The following is a 19,269-nucleotide window of genomic DNA, read 5'->3' on the forward strand; positions in this document are numbered from 1 at the left end:
TTAAATAGTTCTAGATTGCCTATTAGATGTCAGAAACTGTCAGTACCACCAAGGATACCAAAGTACCAAAACCACATGTAGACAGTTTCTATTAAGCAGAGAGGAAAATGTAACTTCATAGGAGAAAATATGTGGAAACTGACAGATATCCTAAAGTCTAGTGATAACTGAATTAGGCTGAGAAACAAACTGAATTATCCTGATGAAGAACTTGTTCCAGGTCCTTTTGATTTCTATTCTAACCTCTGTCATGGATAGTAGTTTGATTGAAGTTGTTCAGAGCTGTTTAATTATCACAGATCTCAAATTCGCTCTATTTTTCTCCTTCTTTGTGTGTTGGAGAATTATGATGTGGATGGCTGAAAAAGCCAGTACACTAAGCCTCTGAATTTTACTGTGGGAAGTAAAGTTTCTCTCTTTTTAATGAATTCTTAGACAGCCCAATGGCTTTGCTCCAAAAAAGTCCTGCTGGAATGGAGGATTATCTTACATGGGTCATTACACTTCCAAGCTTTAAGCCTCAGATTGAGCATTAAATTAAAATTCCCTGCACCTAGTAGGCAGAACATTGTGACACTCGAAAGATGTGAAAGTGCTAAATGAATTCTGAGCAATAATATTATCACCACTGCATATTTATTGAGTTCAACGGGGTGCTAAGTACTGTACAGACAGATAATACCAGCAGCCTATAAAAAAAAAAAAAGAAAAAAGAAAAAGAGAAGCAACAGCAATAGTCTTATAAGGACATTCACATTCATCTGTTTTAGGAATAGACACTGTAACTAGACTTGTTAGAAATAGTCTCCTCTTTTCAAAAGTACCCTCAAGGTTCTCTATGCTTTTGTTTGATTTGAAAGTGGCCGATTTTCTACAGTTACCATTTATGAATGTGGCCAAGTCGCCCAATTTCAAAATTACCATAAGAATGCTGCAGGCATTAAACTGAAGAACTTCATCCCCTTGCAACTAGAAATTATGGGGGAAGTTTTCTAAGAAATCTTAAATAAATCAGTTGAAAAATATGATACACATAACCATTATGTTTTTTATTCAACTGGGAAAATATGCATTTTCAAAATTAATAATATTGGTCTTCTTAACTGGTCTTCAATTTTCTGAAAAATGCATGCATTTGAATCCCAAAAGAATTAAAATAGTTTAGTCCTTAAAGAGTGCAACTATTTAAAGTTAAAGCATGAAGCAAATTTCCTATTGTTAAACAAATCTAGATACAAATAGAGAAGTACAGTGTACCCAGTATGTATGTGTAAAAACCAATATGCATGTGGATGAGCACAAAGAATAACTTTGTGCATACAGAAACTAACTGAGTTTCAGAATCCTGACTTCATTTAAATGCCAGCCCATTGGGGTTAAGAAAAAAATTAAGTACTTTAGAGAGAATGGGTTATAAACTGTCACTGTTGAAGTTAGTGTTCTGACAACTTTGAAAGTAACTACAATGTAATTTCCCAAGTTGGTAGCGAAAATAATGGAACATCTGGATGCCATTGAAACGTATGGCAAGCGAGGATAGAACAGAAAAGCAGTGAGAACAATGCTTTTCCCTTTGCTTATAATTCTTTGTGGTTTTGAACTTTTACTCCAAATTTCAGTTGTGGCAGTCAAGGGCAGCTCCCTTCTCAAAGATTCACCTATCATTCCTAAAATCGTGAGTCTATCTCTGGGCCTACTTAACTGCTTGCAGCAGCTGTACCTTCCATCGGCTTGCCTTCCTCATCTGCCATGTCATACCTGACGCCTGCATACCCGTGTGAAGTGGTAAGCAGGGTGCAGTATCATGTGCAAATTGGTCAGAGTGCTGATTTCAACCTCGCAAGTTGGGGCTGTCCTTTGGAAATGTAGGCATCTCCTGATAACATCATTTATTAAGCAACCCCAGAGCCATGCATTCTGCCTTCTAGGGGCAAGTAACCCTACCGTGGACCACATAATAAAGTCGAACTGTTAAGAGGTACTGATACAGCTGTCTTATTAACTGGCAGCATCAGAAATGATGCTTCCTTCTACAGTTTCTGAAATGGTCTTGTCATTTGTTAGGTGCCTACAATTACATATTTACGTCCTTGGAAATATCTGGGCACAGGTCTACATAGCTAAAGCTCCTCCCAGATATGAATTAATTGTAGAGTGGAATTGAGATTCTTTTTCTTCTTCATGTGTCTAAACGCAATAAAAAGGAGGAGGTAAGAACATATTTTCAATTCAATTCAGCTAATTCTTACTTAGAGTCTAATGAGTATAAACTCAGTACCAGGAAGAAAACAAAAATAGTCATTAAGAACAGTGTAATCTATAGTCTCACAATAGACTCTTAGTCATAAATTATGTATTTCTTTACATTTTTACTCTCAAAAAAGGATATTTCATAGAAGCATATAGTTTTTCCTGCCCTCCCTCACTGAAAACCACATTTCAAGGTTGTCTGAAAGTGGAGTTTCTCTGAGGACAGAGATGACTTATTCTTGGCATGCACACCAGAGTCTTTCCAGAGGCCCTTTCACTTTAACAGCTCCAAGCTGGAACTGGTGGTGATGTGGGAAGGGAATCCGGAGCTGCTCTTCTTTCTCCTGTTCTGCTCGCATCGTCTGATGGAATTTTGCTTTTAAACACGGGAAGGCATATGTGCCCTCTCAAAAACATGTCAAGCCTCAGCTACAGTTTGGTTTGGATCCTTTCCCTCGTTTTACACTACAATTTGTCACCAGTAGAGAATGCAGACAGCTTGCATGCCCACATTTGGCAAATGTTTACTCTTATCTTTAATCTGGGATTTAAATAGTCCATCACCTAGTTTCTAAGGTACTATTTAGCACTGAAATTTCATGATTCTCTAGGATTTATTTGTACTTTTGTAAAAAGAGGCTTATGATATATCATTTTGCCTTCAATGAGAAAATGCTGTAAGGTAGAATATTAATCTATACTCAAAAAGAAGGGAGCAGCTCATATTTATGGGTAAACTGTTCAGATGTCTAAGGTTACATATTTAGGTTACATGTTCAGGTTTCTGATATAATTTTCAAATTGACATGAGTTAGTAAGCAGTAGCCTTTTTCCAAACATTTCAGAGATATTTATGTAAAATTTTTCTTACACTATAATTTTTCCCTCAATAAGTGAATGCTATAAGGTAGAGTATTACAACTCCAGCCTAAGAAAGGATTTTTGCTCATATCTGTGTGCAGTCTGGTCAAGCATCTGAAACTGTCTGCTAAATTACATTAGATGATGTCTGGCATCTCTCTTTTGGCTGATCCATGTGCAGAAGGAAGGGTAAGTAAATGGCCTGAAAGTGGGCACCAAACCAGCACTACAGAAGTGTTAGTAGGGACTCTGGGGGACTGGGCTGTATCCATGAAGTAGACTAGCAAAAAGCAATGGATGGTCCCTTAGCTAAAGTCATTACAAACCGTATTACAGACTGCTGTGTAATGAGATCCCATGTAAGTGAAAAAAATCCATTGAGTATGAATTTATTAATATGAAAAAATGTCCACAATAAATTAATAAATGAAAAAAGCTTACAAAACAATACGTATATTATTATAATCTTTTTGACAAATTTTATGCAGAATTATACATGCATAAAAACATAAATGCAAAAAAAAAGTTCTAAAAGATTATACACCAAAATGTAAAAAGTGATCACCATTGCATGGAGAAATTACTGGTGTTATTAAATTTTTATTTGCTTATTTTTATGTCTTTCTCTCTCTCTTTTTTTTTTTTTTTTTTTACAATGAACATGCGTTATATATTATGTATTTCTGGTACATCATAGTTACATATATCTAATTAGAAATAATTGTATTTTAGAACCATAAACACTGTAATTTCTAAAACAAGAGTTTTAGAATTGATTTTAATTTTCTCCCTTTCACTGAGGTACATATCCACATGCTTTAAACCATCAGAAATTGAGTTCAGGGCCGAGCCCGTGGCTCACTCGGGAGAGTGCAGCGCTGGGAGCGCGGCGACGCTCCCACCGCGGGTTCGGATCCTATATAGGAATGGCCGGTGCTCTCACTGGCTGAGTACTGGTCACGAAACAGACAAAAAAAAAAAAAAGAAATTTGAGTTCACTCTTCCTTACATGTTGATGTCCTTGTGGCATGATAGGAACTTTTAAATGACTTGCTCTTGGAGGCAGCATTTTGAAGATGGGTAAATGGTTTTGTGCATGTATCAAAAGCACATATCATGTGTCTGTCAGGGCCTTGCACAGAGAGATTTGTAATTCTCCATCCAGAGGTGGAGCAAGCATGTCCTGACTACTGCTGACAGAGACAGAACAACATTTCCTGTAGCAAAAATGCTAAATTAAAAAACCCCATCATACTCTTTAGCTGAAAGCAAACAAGCATATCCAACTCCTGCATATGCAGGAGTAAGGCTACAATGTTGCTTTAAATTCAACAGCAGCCTTTCTGACTTTTCCTTCACCCAATGAGAAGAGGTCCTTAGGCCTGTGGATGGTAATGATGGAACAGGTAAAGGTGAGACTTTGCTAAACTTATTCTCAGTGACAAGGAGCCTGCCCTATACCATGAAGGGAAACTCAGTCATGTGGTATCCTATGAGGTCAAAAGCTGTCTTCACAGCATTCAATTTAAAAACAAAACAAGAACAAATTAAGTCCCTGTCTATATGGAGAAAGTCAGAAGACATTCTGGATTGGTCAGAAGCCTTCAACTCTGGTACTGGTTGCCTAGTCTAAAGTGCTTTGTCTCTGTGAAGCTTCTTATGAGGACTACTAACGAGCACTTACACATTTTAAAAAACATTGGCCTTTTTCTATATTATTTCAAAGTAGTTGCCTAAAAGTAGATGTTATCTCAATTACATAATAGTAAAGTATACATTAGCACAGAGCTTAGCTCCATGTCTAATTTTAAGATTTATCAGCATCTTTACAAGTATATAGTGGCATGCCAGGAATTATAACAGGGTACCTCATGAAAAATCTAAGATCTTCCTTCTGAATTATATATTTATGACCTCCTGCAGATGATAGATTTCAGGCAGGTAAATGTGATTTAGGAACTGCTCTGAGGCTCCAAACGCGAGCCGGGGTTGGCAGGCAGTCTCTGTACAGACCAGGATGCAGTGGCTTAAGGCCCTCTCCATCTAGTAGGTCAGCTGGCAGCCCAGGGGCCCTACAGACTTCTCACCTAGCTGCCTCCTCTGCATGCTCAGCCTACTTTCTGTGGATCTCTGGGCAGTACAGTACTGTACCCTGCAAAACATAAATTATCTGGTTTATGGATTACCTGGAGCCCTAAACTTCAAATCAACCAGCACTCATTGAGTGCTTGTTATGTTCCCAGCATTGTTCTAGGTGCTGAGAGTACGAAGAGGAGTACACTTTAGCTGAGGCCCTCCCTCTTACTGGTGACCTTCACCAAGGGTAGGGCCAGGAAGGGAGGGTACACTGAATTTCTGGAGCTCATCCTGCAGCTTGCTAACAGAGCTAAGAATGGTCTGAAGGAGAGACGGAGATTACAACTACAAAGATTTCTTTTACTATAGTGTCTGTTGCTGGATATTATCCATACTGTGGATTACCTCTACCAAGAATCTCCTGAATATTCATACCCAGTTTATTATCTATATAACTGAGATTTTGACATCTGAATGAAACACACAAAAAAGATCCTATAAAGGTGTTTAAATATTAAGCACACTTACTGTATTAACAACTAAACACACCTTAAGGCCTTAAACAGGTTATGGTTCTGCGGGAGAACTTGGAGGGTAGTGATAAGGCTGGTTAGGTCCAGAGATGGCTGAGCTGGGGAAATTAGCTATCTGCCCCATCTTAATCTCAAGACTAACTAATTTGCTGAGCTCCTGAATTCTTGGGAATGCTACTGCTCTGCCATTGGAGCTTGGATGTGTTAGCCTCCATCTCAGATTCTGGCTTAGAAAACCAGAGGGACCACAGATCCAACAGAACCCCAGTGACCTTCTTCATAGCCATGCCAGACCCATGGTTGATTCATTAGCCCATCTTAGAGAATGAGCTATTCCAGTGCACATAGTTACAGTCCATTTAAATGGACGTTGGCCAATGGAAGCCGATAAATCTCTGAAACTTTGGGCTGTTCTTCAGAAAAGGAAGGAAGGAATTAATATTCTTTTAAGTTCATACGATGCTCCAGGAACTTTTCTAGGCACATTTATAAATGGTATCTTATTAAAGTACCATAAGTATATTCAACAACTATGAGCCAAACTATAAGTACAATGCATAATATAATGCCCTAAGTGCTCTGAATTCTGTCACAAGAAGACTGCTTCAGGAATCACAGGAACAATTTTAAGCTTGTAATCATAATAGCTAACAAATATTAAACACTTAATATGTGCAATGCACATGCAACATGACAATCCTTATAAGATCTTATAAAGAAGGTATTATTATTGTCCTTACAGGTGAGGAAATTGAGGTTTAGATGAAATAATTTGGCTCAAGGTCACACTGCTAGCAAGGGGCTAGATCTGTTTGTCTCCAAATCCTGTGCCTTAACCATCTCTATCTACATTTCTAGTACAAGATTAGCTTGATATAAAGTTTAAAAGAACTATTACAATTATGACATTGTTTTAAAAGAGGTATTTTATTTTTCACTAAGACTGAATAATTGTGTAAAATACATATAGTGCTACATCTAAAACACACACACACAAATTTATTACATGTTTTCCCAGTTTTTAAGGAACTGATAGTATTTGTCCCAAAGTACCAACCTGTTTTCCTTGGCTGACATCCAGGGCCCTCCTGACTTATTTATGTTAAAGTGTTCTGCAATCTTATGCTGATAGCCCTCTCTGCACTACACTAAACCAGTCTTGCCACAAAATAGATGAGGTTGGTAGCCCCTCATTTGCCACACAAGAAGTCACTTGAAAGGTCCTGAAATAACAGCTCATTGGAACAAAGCTCTCTGCTATAGGCAGGAAGCAAGCCAAAGTAGTTTTTCCTGATTATTAATAGAAACCCTTGAGTTGAATCTTATGTTCTAAACCTGCTGCTATTCCATTTTGTAATTTTCCCACAGACAGACCTGACGTGCTCAACTGGGTCGTACACATACAGTGTGCGCCGTGGGTTTCGGTGACTTCTTTAGAGCCTGAATGGAATTAGACTGGACAGATCATTCCATAGCTCAGAGAGTGTGCTGCATAAAATAAACTAGGAAAGCAACACAAAGAAAAGAGAGGGGAAAGGAGCTGTGGAAGAAAGGGTGGAGGGACAATTTACCATCATTGCACTATGGGGGAGAAGCCAGCCTGTGCTCCAGGAATGTGTGACTTGCAGTTGGGAGTTCTCATGATTCTTCTGAGCCATAGGGAACTCTGAACCTCTTCTTTGAAGGATAAGCTGTTTGTGTAATACTGTACCTCTGGGGTGTCCTCCCTTTACCCCCAGAACACAACAAGAGCATGGGGATGTTCCGGCTGCTTGGCCTGAAAGACTTAAAGGAACATAGCACCACACAACATAGCAGCATGTTCAGAAACAATTCACAAGTGAAAACAAAGCAAGGCCTCGGCTGGCTGCAGTCTGTGTACACAGCTCAACAAGTTGTGACCTGCCTGCAGCAATTACAGCACAGTGAGCAGAGCAGTCAGAGTCAGCTCACGTCCACTTCCAGGACCAGCCACTGGATGGACCTGGCCTCCCCAGGTCCAAGTGAACGGGTTTCATTTACTATTGCTCTACTAATTAGTGCCTGGATTAAGGGGAAACAAAAGAAACATAACCAACCCTTCACCAACTGATAAAGTAGAAGTGGTTATTTATGAAACCAGACTTATCCAAGACAACCCCCCCAGTGTATATAAGTATTTGCCTACAGATCATTAACCTGGAGGCTAACCAGGGGCACAGATAAGCAGCACTAAAAAATGAACTACTGCCTGCAGGAAACAGAGCACACAAGACACCCACACAACTCTACGTAATCCAAGGACCCAAAGAGACCCTTCCTTTCCTGGGTGTGAGGACAGCACTCGCTGAGACCTTCACCAAGTCCTCACATCATTTCCAACCTCGACAGGGTCTCCTAAGACTCAGCCACAGACTCATTTCTTCTTCTTCTTCCTTTTTATTTTTTCTAATGGGCCCAAAAGGGCACATTTTGAAAATAGGTGGGGTGAAAAAAAGACAAGAAACTAATTCCATTTTACAAAATATGTGAAGGACTCATGTCACTGTGAGAGGATTACAAACTATGAGGCAAGTAAGAAAATAAATCTTCCTTTCTATCATATGTTGCAAAGCAGGGGCTCTTTGGCTTACAATGCTAAAAGGAAAATGAAAGCGTGGTCAACATTTAATACAACAGGATTTGGCAGGTAAATCTGATCTTGGATTTTTTTGATACTGGGCTTGTCTGCTTCCGTACCTGCTCCTGGCTGAGCCTCTGGAGGGGAAAGGAGAGAGCCACCACACCTTCTCTGCACACCCCACGCGCACATGCTGCTACTACGAATTACCTGCCCAGCCCCGTGGGCATCTTGCAATCTATTTGAACGGACTAACTCTTAGAATTAATATTTGCTTTGCAAAGCTTGTTCGTACGTGTCTGATTCAATATTTAGTCTTTGGTTGGCAGGGTCTTATAAAACTCAGCCATGGCTCATTTCTCTTCTTCTTTTTCTTTTTCTTTTTTTGTAAGGGCCCCAAAGGGCACATTTTGAAGAGAAGACAAGAAATTAATTCTGTTCTACACAATCGTTCTTAAGGGCCCACACCCACTTGGACCATTCTATAGATTAGAAAGGGCAACCCTCGCTCACACCCCACAGGCCACCCCTGACTGGACCACTGAAACCTTTTGGGGACCTTACTTGAGACTTAAGAATGACACTGATTTAGAAAAATCTACTGCTGGGGAAGAACAATTCCTGTGGGTAAAAGGCTGGGATTTCTGGGAAAGGTGGGCTGGAAATACTTGCTGAGAAGAGTGCAGGAAGGAGGCGCTCAGGAGGACAGGGGCCTGAGGGTGGGAAGGTGGTTTAACCAGCTGTGCCATGAGAGCACCTTCTGTGGAGAACTTCAGCTGGGAGCTCACTTCTCCCTTGTCGTATGGAGCACAGAGCATGGAAATCGTCACATTTTGATGGAGATTGTACTCCCCTATTCTGTAAATGTAGTTGCTCCAGTCTCTTAGTAAAGTCTGATGCCTTTATACAGCCTTGTGAGGTGGTGGTGTGAGGAGGGGCAGGACAGGCCAGTGAATGAAGTCTGGCACCTGGTGTGTCGGTTTGCTAGGGCTGCCATAACAAAGTACGACAGACTGAGTGGCTTAAACAACAGAAATTTATTTTCTCATGATTCTGGAGGCTAAAGGTTTGAGATCAAGGTGTTGACAGGGCTGGTTTCTTATGAGGCCTCTTCTTGGCTTGTAGAAACCCATCCTCTCCCTGTGTCTTCACATGGTCTTCCCTGTACATGGCTCTATCCAAATCTCCCCTTCTTATAAAGACACCAGTCATATTGCATTAGGGCCCATTCTAATGACCTCATTTTAATTTAATAACCACTTTAAAGACTGTTTCCAAATGCAGTCACATTCTGAGGCACTGGAAGTTAAGATTTCAACACATGAATATTCTTGGGTGAGGGACACAATTCAGCCCATAGTATCTGCTTTACAGTCATTCTCTGCTGTAAGCTGGTATCCACAATATGGGCATAGCATCCTCTCAGGTGGACTCTGTCCTGGAGCTTGGGCAGTGCCCAGCAGCAGAGCAAGTCCTGTCCAGAGCTGGGTGGGCAGCAAAGGGCAGAGCACTAGGCTCTGAGGACCAGCAGACGGGATGATGAATGGATAACCAAAGAGCATAAGAGAAAATCTCCTCTTTTTAGATATGCAGGAACTGACCCTTGAGGGTGGGCTGACCTGACACATGAACTAATCTGTTATCAAAATGAGTGGGAAAACATGATTAATTTGCCATATTTCAATATGCTGACGGATGTTTAGGGCTGTATCTGTTCTATAAAGAGAGGAAGACCTATACTGGACACTACTATGAAGGGGTTGCGTGACCTTGGCTCTCTCTCCAGTCTTTTCTAGATCTCAGTTTTCCCATCTATATAATGGGAGAGAACAGTTTGAATGATATGAATGAAAAATAGCTTCTTAATACCAAGATGGCGGCTAATCAAAGTAGCTCCGTACAAAATCTGTACTGTACTCTAGTCTATCTTAAAATGGAAGCCAAAGAAAAAAATGTCCAGTGAGAAAAATACACTAACTCCAATAACAGAACCTTTGTCTCTGGCTCAGGCATTGGATAAAGCTTTTAAGAAAGGAAGAAAAGACAGAAAGAGTGAACTTCCACTAGCTTTAATGAAGCTGATACACTAAGAATGTGAGCAACTGTTGATACACTAAGACTATGTGGCCCAAGAAAAGGTGGTCATGGAAGGAGAATGGAAGGGGAGGGTGGAAGAGGTTGGCAGCCACGTGACAAGGTATTTATTGGGCATTATTGCATGTGGTGCTCTCCTGGGAGCTCTGGAACACAGAAGTTGTGAGCACCTCCCCATCTGAGGCTGATGGCTGCTACACGGTGCTGTTTTTATGCCTGGACACACCAGTTTTTTTGTGAGGGCCTACTGATACTTCCTAAAGAGTTTTTTGAGGGTGGCAGAAAGAAGTGCCTAATGAGAGAAGCTTCCATTTTTTTCTTGGAGTTAAATTATGAAAATATGGACTACTTAGTGGGTTGAAACGGACCTGCAATTCATCCCCACCAGAAATTATCATCATTTCGATAGCAGGTGTTTACCAAAGTAAGAAACCACTAAGGATATGTGCTCACTAAAGAAATCAATTTGCATCCTAAGGCAGAAGGAAATGTTATAAAAGCTTACTGAAGAGCAGTATTTTTTTCCCTGAGAAAATAAAACTGTAAGAAGGGATGATAATTTCAGACAGAAAGAAAAAAACAGTCACATGAGTTGTATCATAGAGAGGATGATGGATGAGTTTGTTAAAAGGACAGATATTAATATTATATATTCCTACAGATCTAGCATATTCCTTTGTAACATGTTATTTATATCGACTTCACTATAAAGTCTCACCACATTCTCTGGGTTATTCCAAGTTATATGCACACATACAACATAATTTCTTGTTCGCTGTCTTTATAATGTTTGCAGGGCCTTGTCATCTTTTTTGATTTGCAAATAATTTACTTTCTGTGTTCTCTTTGGGAGACTTTTATCAGAACCATCCAGCCCTGAACAGAGAAGCATTTCAAGATCAAAAGGGAGGAAAAATAAAACTCTCTCAGCAAGCAAGATAAAGATTCACACATAATTAAACCAGGACTATAGGATTATTTAAGTAGGCATATCTTTCAAAAATAATCGAGCTGCTGTAAGCTATTCAAACTATGGGAGCCAGTACAGAAAAAGAGGGAACTGAGAACATGTGTGATGAGGACAAGGGGAAGGGGAAGGCTGGGTAGGAGGGAGGGGCAATGATGGGTGAGTTTGTGTGCCAGGACCTCCAGATAGTTCATCTATCAGGTGGGGTCCCATTTTACAGATGAGGAAAAAGAGGATTAAAGTTCATTTAACTTGGCAAAGCTCATGCAGATGGAAAGAGGTAAAGCGTTCCTGTTTTCTGTCTCTAATCCAATGCGCTTTCCTGTGTGCCTACACTCCCCGCTCTGTGATCTCATTTAGGAGTGAAATAAAGGTCTCAGGGCAACCATTCATCCACCTAACATTTATTGGGTGCCCCCTGTTTCCTGGTGCTGAACTAGATGCTCTGAAGACAGAATGACTAAGACAGCTGTGCTGCCACAGCCACTGGTGTTCACGGATCACGTACTAACAGACAACATCTCGCGAACTTCGACCTGTCATTTCATCCATACTTTATACCAACCCTTTGGTAGGAATCGTTATCCCCACTTTACAGATGAGGGAAAGGCAGTCCCCATCTAAGCTCTGTGAGCAGTGCCGGAAATGTAATATCAGGCCTGCCTGAATTTAACATCCAAGCTTTCCCACGCCACCTCCATTCAATATCTTGATCAATCAAGTTTCCCACCCATAAGGAGCTTAAAGATCTCACAGGTGAGAAGACAATCTATACCAGTGATTATACAAGAAAGAGTAAGTGTATTTATTCTCCATTTCACAGCTGCCTTCTCTGATAATGAAGTAATCAGGGCTACAGTCACAGCCACCAAGCTAAAATGTTAATTCGCTATTCAGTTTACATGTCCAATATCAACTCTCCGCATCTGTGTGCTGGGATTAGCCTTCCACCTCCTCTACAATCATAACTAGCTATCAGGGAATGCATATGACTTTGAATAAGTGAGCTAAAAACTCTATATTTTTGCATTTTATCGTAGGGAGAGAAGATAAGGCCAATATTTTCACGTAACAGACTACCACACCAGGGAAGAGTTAACACTTAGAATTCACCAAAAAAGTATAAGCTGTACATGTGAATTTTCCTGCAATTCTTTTCTGCTCTTGCTGCCTTAGCAAGTCATTTGGAGTCTGATAATGACAACCCTCCTTTTGGAATCTCAGATTTGAGGCAAATGCTCTACAGACTCAAAAACCCTTGAAGACCATACTTGGTCAAGCTAAATATCTTAAACAAATATACAGAGTGCAAGCAGTGTACAACTAAAGTGCCTTCTATCACGGGGACAGCAAGCTACAAACAAATCATTAATGTTCTTCTGGTTTCCTGTTCAGAGGTGTATCTGCCAGGTTAGCTTCTAAATGGGTCTTTTCAAGAAGAGACAATCTTACTTTATTGGGAAGGAAAGAATGAAATAGAGCCAGCAGGTTAATATCAATCTAAGAGAAGCATAAGGTTATCTTGGCAATTTAAGACTCTCCAGGAGGTTAATTACCCACACCCAGCCCTTACAACTCACAAAATACATCAGTAGTTACGAAAATTTGTGTACAAAAGAGAACTTTATTCTGTACTCTCAGTGATATTATATTACCCTTTTTTTTGCAGGGCTAAGTTAAAGCAATAGTCCTTCCATAATCCATTCATAAAAAAGAAATGAATGCTGTTCAAAGTCTCAGCAATGTTATACAAAAAAAATAAAACAAAACATTGTGGCCAAGAATTGTGCAGTTTAGAGAGCAAGAGCAAGGAAGTGTGCATGAGAGAGAGAGAGATTGAGGACTGAAGGAGAGAGGAAGGTTGAGAGTCTCCCAGGTTTAGAAAGCCCTAGCAGGAGACTTACTAACTGAAAGAGCACAAGTCATGAAGGCTCCTGGGAGCCAGGCAGGGCAATGGGGTGTGCTCTGGGGCAAGTTGGTAGGATTCAGATGACCTACAGTTTTTACAACCTCTACCACGAAAACTTTAGAAAAGCCAGTGTACTGCTTGTTAGCCGGAATCATGATGAGATTTGTACTCATGCTAGACAATAATTCCCTTCTTGACCACTGCCCTCACCCTTGTCCAAACCACCATTGCCTTTCCCTTGGATCTCTATAAAAGCCTCTCATAGCCTCCCTCCCCAGCCCTCCTCTGCCCAGACAGAGCTGCCAGAGATCTCAAACAATGGCAGTCACCTCCTGTCATCCCTACTTAATGGCCTTCCACTGCCCTCAGGAAAAAATTCAGAGTCTGTACTACAGCCCCCTCTGTTTACTTTTCTAACCTGATTTCCTATCACCCTTATCCCTTCTAAGTTAACTCCTTAGGAGGGTTCAGGTATTCTGTCACCATATGATAATAATTAAAGTCACAATGACTGTAACTACACTTTACTGAGTATCTACTTAGCGCCGGGTAATATTTTCCATATATTTTATATTTTAATCTCCCAACAACCCTATGAGGTTGTTACTTGCTATTATACCCTACCTCCCTATGCAAATTATACCAGGTCCTGAGAAGTGATGTTCTAGGTTCCAGTCTTGTGTTAGTCCAAAGTACCAAAATGTTACTCAGTATTTATGTAAGTCTATAGAGGATGTGAAGCCATTAAGGATTCTTTTGGGAAGTGAACTCAAATGCCTGAAAAACACTCTTGCCTCTTTTCCCTCCCATTGTTCCACCCTGTAACAATCACACTCTGTTCCATACACCCCCTGGTGACACCACCTTTCAAGGGACAAGGCTTAAGTGATCTCAGCCAGATTCCCCAGCTAATGAGACCCCCTGCCTTCTCCCTGCTGACAGGTAATGGGTTCAACTGTCTGAGAACACAGCCTCTCCAGGTGTCCTGGACTCTGTTCTGGAAAGGAAAGAAGCACATAAATATAACATAAGGTGTTATTATTCCGGCAAATGTGCTCTAATTCTAGACTAGGTAGGTACTGCAGACCGTTAATATGATTTTGGAAAAAGAATTATTATAATTATTTTTTGGCAGCATGGAGTCTTTTATCTTTGTGAGATGACAGCAATGTTTTAAAATAATGATCATCATGCTGCATGATAATAATAATAATAATCCTTTATTACGTGTAATGCTTTAAGGGTTTTAAAAATACTTTGATACAAAATGTGAGGTTTGATCCTAATAGTGATCCTTTGGGGTACATAGAATAGTAATCATTTGCCACATTTCACAGTAGGGGAAACTGAGGTCCAGGGCAATTAAATAGCATCATCCAAGGTTTCAAGCTAATCATCGCATGACAGCTCCAAGACCCACATGTGCAGTCTTCTAGTCCATTGTTCTTTAAATAAATCGTTACTGGTGAAACTGATTTAAAAGAGGACACCAGAACAGATTCTATCATAAGATTTGAGGGGTGTGTGTGTGTGTTTGTCAGGAGAAGCAATGAATTCTGGTAAGTAGTTCTTAAGAAACTAAAAAAATCATTTTAGAAGCATGGACACATTATAAAACCTTAACAAAGCCCCAAGTTCTAAGCATTGTCACCCATTCGATATCACATTGTCACACTTAAATTACCGTGTCACACATGCTACTCAGACTCCAAGCTTCCCCATAAAGATACTTGATACCTATAGAAAAAATGTTCTGCAGAGCTCTTTCCTATCTGTGTTCTCATCCTTTTCCTTATAGTGGTTTTTTCTCTCTCCAGAAATAATGCTCTTAGAGTTTATATTGCTGCTGTTTCTGTCTTAATGAATTATAGGAGTACATTTTATGGTTTCAGAAACAGTCATGTCGGGCAGTGAATCAACTAGCAGGCTTCCCTTCCTCTCCCCTCTCTCCAAGAAAAGGAATGAGGAGGAGGGCAGGGCACTGCACAAATGGTGCACTTCGCTTTAACTGCGGCATTTTGCTGTTTCTCTTGCTCCATCTGTGGCCGCCATGGCATACAAAGTTCTGCTCCTGAACTTTCTTTTCTGATTATTAACGAAGGGGCCTGAAGTCAAGGCAAAGATGTTGACAACACCTGCCTGTCTTCAGCCTGAAGTGGAGGCTGCTCTTCCACCCTTGCTCGGCACACAGGGGCGTGTTGAGAGGAATACACCAGAAATCTCCAAATTCTGAACCAACCACCCCAAGAGAAATATCTTCATTTTGAAACCCACTGTTCAAGTATATTAAAGTTCTAGTTACTTTGAAGGTTAAAGAAGTTTCACAAAGGTCATTTTTAATGAATACCAGTTCCCTGTGTGCGCTTACCTCCAGAAAATGTTCTGCCTGCTGTTCTCGATCCAATTTCCTCGAAGTTGTCGTAATCAGACCTGTATAGAAATGAGAATATTTGACTTTTAAATATCTGGGGCAAATAGCTTCCTGAGCATGGGGAAATAAGTCCAGTTAAAGGAAAAGCAAAAGTGGCAGGGAACAGTAACTCCCCAATCCCCCAGAGACAATTGGAATGGTCTAAGAAATTATTTTTAAAACAAAATGAAATTTAAGAAGAAAACTTGAAAAAATTGTTTCAGGTCTGCCTACCACAATTGAGGTATTGTAATCAATTTGGGAATGTAAAAACTCACTAAAGGACCATTGTTTTTCTGATAATGAGGAGTTTCAATGATTCATTTGCATATGACTAAAATTCTACAGCAGCAACCTCATTAAAGATTTTAGAGTTCTTGAACTCTAAATTAATAGGTTGTTGATGCTGATTAGATTCAAGCTATGAAATAGCACTTTCTTATTAACTTTCATATGCTTAGATAATTTTTTGTTATACTTGACAAAGAAGGCTATTTTCTGTAATAACTACTTGTACACATAATTATTTCAAATTTAATGACAACTTTTACATACACCAAAGATCTCATACTGTAATTTTAGCATTTTGCTTTATGTGTTCAAATCTTTACACAAAATAGTTCCACATGGAGAATATCGCCTATCTTTTCCCCTGTGTTTCTCATAAATAAATCACTCCTTTGAGTATAAAGACACAGAAAATGGAACGAGAAGATGAAACCTTCAAGGCCTCCTAGCTTATTGCACCAATTTGTCTTTTGCAGATTTTCTTATTCTTTTTTTTTTTTTTTTTAATTTATAAAAGATGACCAGTAAGGGGTTCTTAACCCTTGACTTGGTGTTGTCAGCACCACGCTCAGCCAGTGAGCGAACCGGCCATCCCTATATAGGGATCCGAACCCATGGCCTTGGTGTTATCAGCACCACACTCTCCCGAGTGAGCCACGGGCCGGCCCCGAGATTTTCTTATTCTTATTGTTTAATGGCAACGAAGAGGTCAAATTTATTTCCATTTCTCAATTGCACAATGTCCCTGAAGAGAATATGGGTTGGGCTATTTTCCTGTATATTCTGATGGGCAAGGTAAGAACAAAGAAAATCATATGAAGACTTTATTCTCAACACCGGCAAAGTATGTGAAATATAAAAAAGGTATCTCACCAGGGTCTGCGGAGGAGCTCCCAACCACAAGTTCTTCTGTCTTATACAGAAGCGGTAGGTGGGAGTACGCAGATTTCAGAGAAAGCCCAGAAGAACCAACAGGAGGTTAACTGGCTCTCCACAGCTTTCAAAATAATATCCTACTCAAGGAAGCATGTCTCTTACAAGTCAGCCCCTCCCCTCCACCTTGACACTCCCACGGGGGAAGCCTGTGTTTCCACTGTACAAACGATCTGCCTTTTCATGAATTCATTCTGCCATGTGCCCCACCCCACTGTTTCACCCACAGATTTTTCTTTTCTTTTTTTTTTTTTTATGTTGTAAACTGACAAATTATAGTTGTGTGTGTGTATTTATGGGGTACAAAGTAATGTTATGATTATGAATACCATGTAGAATAATTAATGTATCCATCACCTCAAATGCTTATCTTTTGTGGTGAGAACATTTGAAATTTACTCGGTTAGTGATTATGAAATGTACAATACACTACCGTTTGTTATATTCACCATGCTGTGCAACACCCACAGGGTTAGGTGTCCATCTGATACGTCCCCCACAACTAGTACACCCCACCATCATCACTCTTCACCCTGGACTATAATCCTCTGTCCCCATCTCTGCAGGTTCCCACTAGACAGAATGATAGAGTTCCTTCTTGGGAAGGGCCCGCCTTTTGATTCTAAGGTCTGTTGCCCACCTAGCTCCCTGCCTAGAACAAAGAATAGGAACTCATTCATGCTCAGTTACCAAAAGTTGCCATGAAGAGATCAATTATGTCCTAATCCTCAGTTTTGCGACGGGTTTAGAATGTGTTTATTTAGGAGGGTATTGTTCTGTGTATGCGAAGTGTATTTGCATGGGGAAGGTGTGAGTGACATTTGTATTCATTTTAAACCATATACAGAGCTCCTCTATATGAACGGAGCAATTCTAGGCACTCCATTAAGGAGGAGCTGCTGTCAGAGATCATAGAGAAAAGACTGCCAGAAGAGTTTCAAGCGAGAGGATCGGTCACTCCCCTTCCTACTGCCCATCAGAATCACCTAAGAAATGTAAAAAAAATCAGAGATTTTGTCCTCCCACTCTGTCCCTCATTTACTATATCAGAATCTCCTGGGATGAGGCCTCAGAGAGTTCTCCAATTCTAAGAGAAAGGGTCTATCCAATTCCACGATCCTTTGTTGAATCTCTCTATGACTTCTCATTGACACTAATTTTTCTGCCCAGCCACATCCAAGCATGAAATACACTGAGCTGCTCTAGCATCTGCATCAGACCACAGGGCTCAGTGTGTGTGGCAGGGACAAGGAGGAGATGGACATAATGTGTGAATGCATTGGCGGATGGGGGTGTTAAAGGAGGAATGAAGGGGAACTCAGTTCTCTGATTCGTATTGACTAAGGCTCTGTGTGGTTGACCCAGTGGGCATTTAACACACAAATCTGACGCCTTCATTTTCAGGCCTTTCTCTCAACAAGGTCATATGTCACGGAGGCTCTTTGCAAGACAGGAATAACTGTCTTCTCACAAAGAAGGGAGGCCTCCATCTGGGCTCACCACCTCCTTGCTGCGGCATCCTCTGTTAGAGGTCACAATGGGAATGAGAAATATTTGTTCTAATGAAGCCATAAATGGGTGAAAGGTCTGTTGGCCTACTCCCTGCTGCTGGTCTGCAGCTCTTCTGGGCACAAAGACCAGGGGCCCCTTTGCCCTCTGTTCCCCTGAGGACTCTCCTGTCATTGTAGGTCCTCCTCACCCGGGGTCACGAGGCCACAGCCCATTGTGGTGTGGCTGCTCAGGGCAGAGGTCAGCTTCCTCTCCTGATGATTCTTAGGTAATCCCTTAGGAAATTCTCTTATTTTCACAATGCCCACGTGTAACAGGGAGAGCAGCATGGTCTCCTGCCACCACGATGTGTTTCTCACATACTTACCAGCCAACAGAGAAAGAAACAGGCTCCCTGAAAAGACTGAAATAACTACACAGCAGTACACCTGGGGCTGTGAGAAAGCCAAGCAGTTTCTGTTCCTGGAGGAAAGATGCAGGAAAACCTCTACAGTTTTCAGTTCTCTGGGCTTCACCACCTTTATTTTCACAGATAATAAGGTAAAAGGCAAAGAAAAAAAAACCAAGTTAAAAGTGGAAATCAGTAGGAGATCAGAGGAGACGAGGGAGAAAGGGAGTGTCTGCTAATGGGTACAAGGTTTCTGAGGTGATGCAAATGTTCTAAAATTACGGATTATAGTGATGGCTACACAATTCTGTAAATATTCTAAAAATCATTGGATTTTATACTTTAAAAGTGGGTGAATGTTATTGTGTGTAAATCACATCTCAAAAAAGCTGTTAAAAAATCAGTAAGGAATCATAAACGCTGCCTTTTAGGTTTTAACAAGTCTTTCATGT

General features: G+C 40.5%; 1 protein-coding gene across 2 annotated transcripts in view; it reads right to left on the reverse strand.

The window, feature by feature from the left end:
- The window catches only part of FAT3 (FAT atypical cadherin 3), a 484,546-nt gene that overhangs the window by 162,085 nt on the left and 303,192 nt on the right, over nucleotides 1-19,269 (reverse strand). For both annotated transcript variants that reach the window (XM_063095304.1, XM_063095303.1), the window contains exon 3: nucleotides 15,658-15,719. In XM_063095304.1, coding sequence (XP_062951374.1) covers nucleotides 15,658-15,719 — 62 coding nt within the window. The remainder of the gene's footprint in view (nucleotides 1-15,657; nucleotides 15,720-19,269) is intronic.

This window comes from Cynocephalus volans, chromosome 4, assembly GCF_027409185.1.
Source record: "Cynocephalus volans isolate mCynVol1 chromosome 4, mCynVol1.pri, whole genome shotgun sequence".
NCBI classification, from domain to species: domain Eukaryota; kingdom Metazoa; phylum Chordata; class Mammalia; order Dermoptera; family Cynocephalidae; genus Cynocephalus; species Cynocephalus volans.